At 34.1% G+C, this 10,845-nt stretch overlaps 1 protein-coding gene across 2 annotated transcripts; it reads left to right on the top strand.

Moving 5' to 3' along the window:
* Positions 1-583: 583 nt before the first annotated feature.
* LOC137814708 (peroxisomal ATPase PEX6) lies at positions 584-8,101 on the top strand. Of its 2 annotated transcripts, none has more exons than XM_068617588.1 (16): positions 584-947; positions 1,019-1,660; positions 1,742-1,985; positions 2,176-2,311; positions 2,621-2,804; positions 3,416-3,607; positions 3,769-4,053; positions 4,220-4,291; positions 6,131-6,217; positions 6,324-6,446; positions 6,586-6,696; positions 6,780-6,818; positions 6,909-7,030; positions 7,105-7,249; positions 7,476-7,556; positions 7,703-8,101. In XM_068617588.1, the coding sequence occupies exons 1-16, from the start codon at positions 717-719 to the stop codon at positions 7,790-7,792; spliced, it is 2,784 nt and encodes a 927-aa protein (XP_068473689.1). In that variant the 5' UTR covers positions 584-716; the 3' UTR covers positions 7,793-8,101. The 2 variants fall into 2 exon arrangements, 1 of the variants encoding a protein (XP_068473689.1); XR_011081674.1 differs by having other exon boundaries at positions 612-947; positions 6,925-7,030.
* Positions 8,102-10,845: the final 2,744 nt, after the last annotated feature.

Consider the following 10,845-nt stretch of genomic DNA (forward strand, 5'->3'; position numbering starts at 1 on the left):
AAATAATCAAGATTGGGTTGGCCTTTTCAGACCCAGACCATTTGCTGTTTGTGGGCCGTCATCTGGGCCAGCAAATTCTTGATTCGTGATGCACCTATGCCTCTTTTTCTTGTGACACCATCAAAATTTTGATAGATGTATAATTCACATAAAAAAAAAAAACATTTTGGAACATGTTATGTAATTTGAAATAATACTGAATTTACATGTCTTTTATTTTAGTATATGATATATAACTATAGTCCATAATTTAATATTTATTGTAAATATAGTTCTTAAATCATATAGCGTGTTATAACTGTAGTCCATAATAGAACTAATAACAGGGATTAAATTAATTAAATTTAGTACGAAATAATAACTTCGTGATTTTTTTTTTCAATCTACTTGGTTCAACGATTAGAATGACAGCAAAAGAACAGAGAAAAAATATGGCTATAGATTTTGCCAAGTATAATTTTAAATGTTAAGAAATATTTTTTTGCAATTATTTTAGAAAAAAATACTTCAATATAATTTTATAAGTGAATTTAAATACATATAGTAGTTATTTTCAATAATTTAAAATTAATTACATTGTAATATAGAGACATATCATCTCAGTATGCAGTAAGAAGAAACTTAAAAGAAGGTATTACAAATCAAACACCAACGTTAAACTAAGACAATTGGTGGAAGCAGAAGAAAGGAATGAGAAGCAGTGGTTTTGATTGAAAATGGTGGAAAGAAGAAGAAAGCCTTTGATACTGTGTTCCACCAAACATGTCATCAATTCAACTGCTCCAACCACCAATCTCTTCCACCGTGATTCTTCTCCCTCCTTCTTCCGTTTTCCTGTAGGAATCCTCCGATTCTCCAACCTCACAAATCCCTCTGTCGACCACTCTTCCCTCCTTGCCCTCTCCACCCCTCTTCTCAAAACCCTCTCCATCACTTCAGGCTCACAGGTAGTTCAAACCCCTTTAACTCAATTTCCCCTTTTTCCAATTTCAGATTATGAAGTTACAATTTTTATCAGGTTCTTGTCAAGAATGTTGACACCAACACACAGAAAATTGCAGTGGCTGTTGCTTTGGATCCACCAGGCACCACGGTTAACACAGAGTCTCCGTCTTCTAGTTCTTCTTCTCATTCTTCTCGAATAATGCTTCTTTTTCCTTCTTGTCATTTCCCTTTTAATGGTTCCGTGCTCGATGATCAAATAGCCTATGTATCGCCTCTTTTAGCTTTCAACCTTAACTTGCACGTGACATGCTTAAAATCCGTTCTTCACCACGGGCAAGAGGTTTTGGCTTCTTATTTCGGACCTCGAGAAAAAAGGGGTGATGAGGATGATGCTAAAAGCACCGTGGATTCTGTCATCGACGTGGAATTGGAACCACTTGCACTGCCTCCAAAATTTGCCTCTCTTCTGAGGGTTTCTTTTGTGAAGATACCACAATGTGGCATCCTTGAATCCATTAGGGCAAGTTCACCTTTTGAGTCAGAAGAGCGGCAAGACATGATCGACTTGTCATTGCAAAAGTACTTTGAAGTCGATAGGTACTTGTCCAAGGGAGATGTTTTTGGGATTAGCATAAGTTGGAATTGCAATTCCCCCATTTGCGTTTCTTGTAACCAAAGATCATTAAATCAAAATGACAACCTTATCTGTTTCAAGGTACTGTGAACTCTTTCTTGCTTTTGTTAAACCTTGAGAAACATGTCAGGTTGGTTGCTAGAGTGTAACTCATGTCTTCAGGTTGTTGGTATGGAACCATCAGATGAACAGGTTTTTCGTGTCAATAACACCTTAACTGCTCTTGTGCTGGTAGGGAGTTCTCCATCCGCCCTCCCTCCAGATTTGTTAATTGGTGGACCTGAAGGACCTGCGCCTTTGCGAGGGGACACTGTGAACGTCTTGGCTTCGATACTTACACCAACTTTCTGTCCATCAGTGCTTTCTTCCAAGTTTAGGGTGTCTGTTCTGTTGTATGGCTTGGCAGGTATGTCCTATGTTCCGATGCTTTGTTTTGTAAGGAATCAGTATTTTCTCACTGATTCTTCCAATTATTTTGTGATTTGGATCACCATTTGACATCCTCAATTGTTGTTCATTTAAATTGTCAACTAAATGGTAGTTTTGGAATGCATCGGTGATGCATGTTGTTTTTCCTGAATAACGTAATTATGCAGGTTGTGGGAAAAGGACTGTTGTTAGTTATGTTGCTTCTCGACTTGGCCTGCATGTGGTGGAATATAACTGTCATGATCTTATGGTGTCTGATAGAACATCTGTTGCTCTAGCACAAGCTTTCAAGACAGCTCGAAGGTTATATTTCAAATACTAGCAATGATAAGAACACATGTTGCGCCAGAAAATTGTTCCTGCTTATTTTTGTTTTGGTGTTGATAAAAATGCATACTATGCTATAGGGACAGGAAGATACGGTTCCATTAATTTATTCACCTGCTTTTTTCTTCGTAGTGGTTTCTCTCCCCACGTAACAGTTATTAGATAAAGCTTTTCTTTGGCCACTTACCTTATCACGGATCATGTCAGGCACTGAGAAGTTTACTGTTTTGGATATGATTTCTTTCTAAGCTTCTAGTCTGGACTTACATGATGATAATATTGCAGATACTCACCAGCAATACTTCTTCTTCGTCATTTTGATGTTTTTCGAGAATCACAATCGCCTGATGGTTCACCACACGATCAAAGAGGAAATGCATCTGAAGTTGCATCAGTTATTAGGAAATTCACTGATCCTGTCAGTGAACAATGTGATAGTAATTCCATGGGGAAATCAAGCATTGAATCTGTAAGATCTAACTCAGTTGAACTTTGCTGTTGCTATCGTTGTTCTTTGGACTTCAACCTTTTCTACTAATCATTTTTCCTGCACATGACATATTTTGTGTCTTATATTATTGCCAGTCAGATAAAAAGTAAATGAAGTTAACATCAAAAGAATTGGAGAAATAATCACTTTTTTTTTCTGCTCAGGCAATAATTTCCCAAAAAATAAGTGATACCAAATATGATTTCTGTAATCATTAATCAGTAATGTCTGTTTCTGTAACAGAAAAAAAAAATGTGATGACAAGGAATTAGCTTCTGAGAACTCTTGTAAGTTGAGGCAATCACTTGCTTGAGATACAAGCTTATAAAATTGACAGTTTGATAGAAAGGAAATTGTACAATCAAGTGACATGCTACATACTTTTACCAGAATAAAATACATCCTGCACAATATACAATTTGCACTCTAACACTACCCGTCTAAGATCAGCATACATCTTTTATCAATTAGCTGCCAAAGGGTAAATCCAACTCAGGACCAGAAAAAACCTCAGAAACCAAAGTTGTCTTTTATTTTTTTCTAGAATCTAGAATTGCGAAGAAATTTACTTTTACAGCGTGTTGGTGAAGGTCGAGAAGAGTTCTGAAAAGGCAAGTGGGCATCAGGTTCTATTGATTGCTGCTGCTGACAGTTCAGAAGGTCTGCCGACAACTATCAGACGTTGTTTTAGCCACGAAATAACCATGGGGCCTTTGACTGAAGAGCAAAGAGCTGAAATGCTATTACAGTCATTGCAAAGTTTTTCCGAACTCCTCTCTAATGTAAGAGTGTTTGGAACAGAGCTTCATATTGTGTTTGTGTATAATAATATAGATTATACATCCAAATTTGTTCAAATTAAGAAAGGCTACAATTTGTGCTCCTGAATCCCTCAACCAATCATTAGTGTAACATTGACTGATTACACTGTTGCCTCTTGCAGACTGATTCAGAAGCTTTAGTAAAAGAAATAGTTGGACAGACATCTGGTTACATGCCCAGGGACATGCGTGCTTTAATTGCTGATGCTGGTGCCAACTTATTTCCGAGAAACAATGCTAAAGTAGACAAAGATGTGTCTGATGATGTAGACAGTTCTTTTAATTCCAAGATGGCGGAGGACACCAGTCACAGTAAAGTTTCACATCAGATTCCTGGTAAAGAAGACTTGTTGAATGCTTTGGAACGATCAAAGAAAAGAAATGCATCAGCATTGGGTACTCCAAAGGTAAGTTTAGTGATCTGGCTTTTGTGATGGTTTTCTTGTCTGCGTTTAAGCGGAACAATTTTCTGTTGTTCAGATGCCAACAAATGTATATCTAGGAAAAAATGTGTTCTGGGAAAAGTGTTCCTCAATGCATAGAAATTTTGAAGTGTGGATTTTCCTTTTGCAGGTTCCAAACGTGAAATGGGAAGATGTTGGTGGGCTTGAAGATGTCAAAAAATCAATTCTGGATACTGTTCAGGTGGGCTTCTTGTGTGGTATAACTATATTGATTATTACTTTCCCCTGTTTGAAAGTACAATTTCACTCTTTTATGAGTCAGTTTGGATAAATTTCTCAAAAAGAACTTTTAGAAGAAGTAAGGTTGTAAAATGAATAAAACCTCTCCTACAAAATTAAAATCAACTTGTTCACCTCAACTTTTAAGCTCTCTCATCTAACTTCTCCAAAAATTTGGTCAATAAGTTGATTTTAGTTAATAAGACAAGGCGTATTCATGTTACCACCTTATTTTTTACACTCCTATCCTATAAATATTTTTTGATAAGTTTACCTTCTTGCTCACTATATCGGAAATAATACCTGTTGCAAATAACTTGAAAAAATATTTGGTGTTAAGAGAAGCTTTTGGCTATCTGTCCTCGACACATTAAAGATACATTGGGTTGTCATATATCATAAGTTGACTCAGTTAAATTACATTTTAATTTTAGGATAGTTATAAGAAAGAAAAAAAAGTGCTTTTGTAGAGTCAAAAGTGAAAATTTGATAAGTTCTCTTGTATGTTCAACTGGGAAAGCTACCAAGACAAGACTTCTCCTAAACAGTGATTGGATAGGCTCTTTCTACTAGAGCTGGAAAATATGACCCATCCAAACATAAAAGGTCATGGAGTTTTTCCTAGTTTTAATGCTGACTCTTTTTGTTGAATGGCAAATAATGTGCTTCTCTTTCTGTCACTTTCTTCTTTTTGAGAAAATTCTTGTTGGTGATCACGATATTAAGAATGCGAGAAGTAACAATACAAACACACAAGGAAGAAAGAACACGGAAACAAGAATTTCTTTATATTGGACAAGTCTGTTGAACAACTATAGAACTTGAGATCAACAGAAAACAAACGTGAAAGATTCACTCAGAGAATTACAGTAAACTGTAAGGATTACAACCTTCCCGTATAATAGTTACTTACACATGCAACCTTATATGCACATGGGGCTGAAAGAGATAGCTAAAAGAAAATAATTAACTCCTAAGTAATTAAACAGAAATAACAAATTGCTCGTTGGAGGACTTCAGCCATTAGATGCGTCCAACATTTGAAGAAGGTTCCAAGGTATTATCTCACAAATCTCTACCTTTACTTAAATAATCTTCCAAGTAAATATTGACAAAGACTACTACCCACAATCAACATTAAGCAAGTCCAAACACTGCATGAACCTACTTTTTGGAAAACACTTCATGAACATATTTGTTGGATTCACCCTTGTATCAATATTCTACACTTCCACCATCTCTTCTATAAGAATGAAATGATACTTGTCATCAATATGCTTGGTTCCTGGTCCTTAACCAAGTAAATTGCACTAATGCTATGCAGAATTAGACATTTTTTTTTAGGATGACCCAAATCAGAAATACCATCTACTTCATGAACACAAAAATTGTAGGTTTCAACTTAGCCTCCCAAGTGAGGGCCAACCCACTAGTTTCTTTTTTAAATTGTTTCCTTTTTATTTTTTATTCTTTATTATATATATTAAAAACAACAACTAATCATTTAAATTGAGAAAATTATAACTTTTACATGTTAAATTACTTGATTACAATCAATAATTGGAAACTAAGTTGTAAGTGTTCATAATTTAAATTATAATATTAATACATATTTATATCCTCCAAAAAATGCAATACAACAAATTTAATCCTTTAAATTAGATTTTTTATTTTAATTTAAATTATAAAAAGGGGTGGTAAGTCGAGCTGTCTTATCCACCTCTGGCATTTCTACCTGGGATGCACTGTTTATTGTGTATTATTCATGAAAATCTAATTCATTCTGTATTTCATGTTGTAGTTACCTCTCTTGCATAAAGATCTATTTTCTTCTGGATTACGAAAGCGATCTGGTGTACTATTGTACGGTCCCCCTGGAACTGGCAAAGTAAGTTGTAATGTACTTGTAAATGAATTTTTTGTACCTCAGTCCTCTTCGTTTTAGTTACAAAGAATTTCTAACTCCATTACCTTGCTCTTTTATTTAATAACAGACGTTATTAGCAAAAGCTGTTGCTACAGAATGTTCCTTAAATTTTCTTAGTGTGAAAGGTCCTGAACTGATCAACATGTACATTGGAGAGTCTGAAAAGAATGTTCGTGACATTTTCCAGAAGGTATAATAGTATTTGGGAATAGTTTATCTAAAATAATTTCTCAATTTGAATTATATCCAAGTATGCTGTGTCTCTTTACTGTGAGCTAGACGGTTCTCAGAACAGAATTTGATAAATTGAAGTTCAAAATGATTCACAGGCCAGATCGGTACGTCCATGTGTCATCTTCTTTGATGAGCTTGATTCTCTTGCACCAGCTCGGGGTGCTTCTGGAGATTCTGGCGGTGTTATGGACAGAGTGGTTTCTCAGGTGATTTCCTATTCTGAGAAAGACCATGATGTTTGCAGTTTCCTTCCCTGGGTTTCCTAATACTACATTTCCCTTGTTATTAGATGCTTGCCGAGATTGACGGCTTAAGTGATTCAACACAGGTTTTTTCAGTTGCTTGAATATTATCTTTAGCAAAATATATTATCCTATTTTATTCTAACAAGTGTATCTCTGTCCTGGGCTTTTAATAGGATCTGTTTATTATAGGTGCAAGTAATAGACCAGATTTGATAGACCCAGCCCTTCTGCGCCCTGGTCGATTTGATAAACTACTCTATGTGGGAGTTAACTCTGATGCATCTTACAGGGAACGGTAATCAGTCTACTCTTTCTTGTAAAATATCGATTACATGCTATTGTGCACACCTCTGATCCCATCTTTCCTAGGGTGCTGAAAGCTCTTACACGAAAGTTCAAATTGCATGAAGATATCTCACTTTACTCCATTGCAAAAAAATGTCCACCAAACTTCACTGGTGCAGACATGTATGCGTTGTGTGCAGATGCTTGGTTCCATGCTGCAAAGCGTAAAGTGAGTTTGACCAGGATCACAAGACCTATTATTACATTGCATGAAATTTGTTGGATTGTAGATCAGTTAAGGATTCTGAGATTGTAGTGGAGAGTATCAATTTATAGAACAAAATTGCAGCCTGTATTTACTGTCACAAGCAATTGAAACCTTAAAATGTTGTACAAAACTAGGCGTAAACTCTTATGTGATTAGAAGGGTACTTAACCTCATTGCCTTCTTCTAGGTTTTGAGTGCAAATCCAGAGTCGTCCAACAAAGATAACGAAGCAGATTCTGTTGTTGTTCAATATGATGACTTTGTCCAGGTAACTTGCCATTTTGTTCATAAATCTGGTTATTTGTGGTTCAAACTCATAACACTTGTAGAGTTACCAACTTATCCATGAATTGTTTTCCCAGCTGTTTGTTGTATCTATCTATTTATGAGATTGACATTTTCTGGATTTTCCAGGTGTTAGAAGAGCTATCACCTTCCCTCTCGATAGCCGAGCTTAAGAAGTACGAGCAACTGAGAGATCAGTTTGAAGGCACCTCTAGATGAATTTGGTTACCATATTGTTTTTGCTGCTGTTTTTGGATTTATAATACAAAGTATATATGGAATATCTTTTTGTGGGGGTTGCATGTCTGTATTCTTATATTAGTAATATCCATTAGGCTTACAGTGAAGGGTGCAGAGTATTATTGCCTGTATATTAGCTGGCCATTAGGCTTTCAAACACAGACCAGACCCACATAGATCAGGATCTAAGCATACCTCTATAATTTTTTCAATATGTAAAAAAATATAAATTATACTTTCGTCTAATCATAGTAGATGAACTTATATATATCATGACTTTTCTAATAATTCTTTCAAAAATTATATTTAAGGTGACTTTTCTTTACCTTTTTACATCAGAGTGATTTTGATTTGGTTGACAATGTAAGTATTTTTAAGCAGTAATACTAAAACAGTAAAAAAAAAAGTTATAAATTTTACCTTCAATCAAGCTTAACTTTATTTTCATTTTCTTGTTTCAGATTTTACCTTCCATTTTTAAGAACACATTTATATAAAAGTTTTAATCAAAATCTATCAATTTAAATATTTACCTTTTCTTTCTTGTGTTATGATTGAACATTGTAGGAATAGTGCGGGTCAACTTGAATGGTAAACTCTATATTAAAGTTTATATTATAATAATAGTTATGTTAAAAACCATCAAAATCGGGAACTGTATTTCGTTAAATTTATTAACCAACTTTTTTGTTTTTCATGATTAAAAAAGCTACACATAAAAATTGAGTCTTTTTATTGTATAATTAAATAAAGAATAAATATTTTTATGCATATTTTAATGTAATTTAATGTACGGAAAAAGTGTTAATTAATTTGTGATTGATTTGATTTTATAGGAAGGAGAAAGATGGTGTGGGATAGAGGCACGTGTGACGTTAAAGTGTGGGGTTTTGTTGAGAGTTATCCATTTATGACCATTTACTGAATTTGTAGCATAACATAAGATGGATGATGGCATATTCTCACCATATGCCATTCAATGCAATGATCTTTCAGCTTAATGGGCCCCACTCGCAAAACCATGACATCAATTAACCAATGAATGCATACTCAATCACGTCATAAATATTTTCCATTCTCATCCTTCCAATCATTTTTCTCATTTTCTCTAATATAAAAATCATATTCTAATTAACTTATTTTCTTATCACTATGAGTTTTATTTAAAATCTAGAGTTTAAATAGGAAGTGTTACATTAAACACATCGCCTTATCTATGATTATGTGATAAGGATGTCTTATATGATTTTAATACAAATTAACTATTAATAAAGTATCAGGTGAAAGTTGTTCTTTTGGTATGAAATTCCACTTTAATTTAAAGTTAAAAATACTAAATTTCAGTCAAAGTTATGTCACAACTTTGTAATATTTAACTCAAAAAAAGTATCTTAGTCAAAACATTCTCGTTTTTGCTTCGTTTCTACAAATATATTTTCAATCTGTTTTGGTTTCTATATTTGTTGTACAACATGATTTTTTTAGGTGAAGAAAAATATAAGGAATTCTGGAAATTAATAATTAAACCAAAATTAAACTTTGAACACGTCTTCTCTCTGAACTCTGCAAAGATCTCCACCACTGATTTGTATGAGGCTCTGCAACTAATGATCATTCATTCATTAATGTTTGTTCAATGAAGTTGAGATAATGTTATTTTATTTCACCAACAATTGGGCATGGAGAACTTTCAGTGCCCAAGTGCTGGCATGCTTGACAGCTTCAGTGTCCATTCAACCTAACACTTAGCACAACAAAATCACAATAATTGTTCTACTCAAATAACAACACAAAAAACCATAACCTTTCACTTCACTACTGTACTAATAAACCTGTAATTTTTCAAAAAAATTATAGGGAGAATAATAAAACTTACAAATAATCATGAAATGTTTGTGTAAATTATGCAAAAAAAAAAAATTGTCAAAATGAGAATCATCCCTGTTATATTTTTTAATTATTGAACTTTGTTATGAAACTGGAGTTATTACTAATTATTGAACTCAAGCAGAGACACATTAATGGAATTTACCTTTATGGAACCAACCACTATTTTTTCTGTCTCCATCAGAAAAAACTTGTTAAGAATCCTTTGAAAAGTTGGGCAGTTAAACCATACCCTGTCCATGTCTTTTCTTTGTCCTTAAACTTACAAGGTGAAGATTTCTTCAACAATGGACAAACTTGAACAGTTGGTTAGTTTTTGTTAACAACAAATAATAATTAAAAACTGATGAATTTGTTGCTTGACGTGTGATGTGCATAATCTCTACACACAACAAAACAGCATTCCATTCTGTTATCTCCATCAATAAGGGCAAACACTTTCCAATTAAGAAAGCAGGTTGGTCTGGAGTAACTTTGAAGGGTACGTTGTCATAACTAGTAAATAGGTTTTGAATGGAATAAAAATAAAACCAAACTACACCACCAGTAAATGATTCTGTAAATGCAAGAACAAAAGAACAAGTTTATGAACAGATACTGAAAGAATTGGGAACATTCAAAAGGAGAAAAATTACTGGGAAGAGACCCAACATTTTTGAGCAAATTGATCACGTACTCCAAACGCCAACATTAGCATGACATGTCTTTATCCTTTTCCTTGTTAGTCTCATTTATGGCTCTTCTCAAACCTATATATGTTCTGTCATTGCATGCGACACTGCACAAAATTAACCAACCCAAAACGAACCAAAACATGACCCAATCTATACTTTTGGCGTGTTCATATTTTTAGAGATAGCATTTCCACAACTATCAAATGTTTTTCGTGAATGTACGGTACTCATTCATAAACTCACTCATTCTTTTCACGCCGTCAAATTCGCATTAATGCCCTTTAAAGAGAAAACGCACGCGATCATTAATATAACAGGTAGTAAAATGTTGAAAAGTAGACACTGAGAATGTGGAATCTTTGGCTTCATTATCTGAACTGTCCACCACGGTCAAAGATCACCAAATTTCTTAAAATAGAATCCAATATAAAACGTGATTATTTTAACTCGCGAAGTTAATTTAATTTATTT

The sequence above is a fragment of the Phaseolus vulgaris genome, chromosome 1 (genome assembly GCF_000499845.2).
Source record: "Phaseolus vulgaris cultivar G19833 chromosome 1, P. vulgaris v2.0, whole genome shotgun sequence".
Lineage (NCBI taxonomy): Eukaryota > Viridiplantae > Streptophyta > Magnoliopsida > Fabales > Fabaceae > Phaseolus > Phaseolus vulgaris.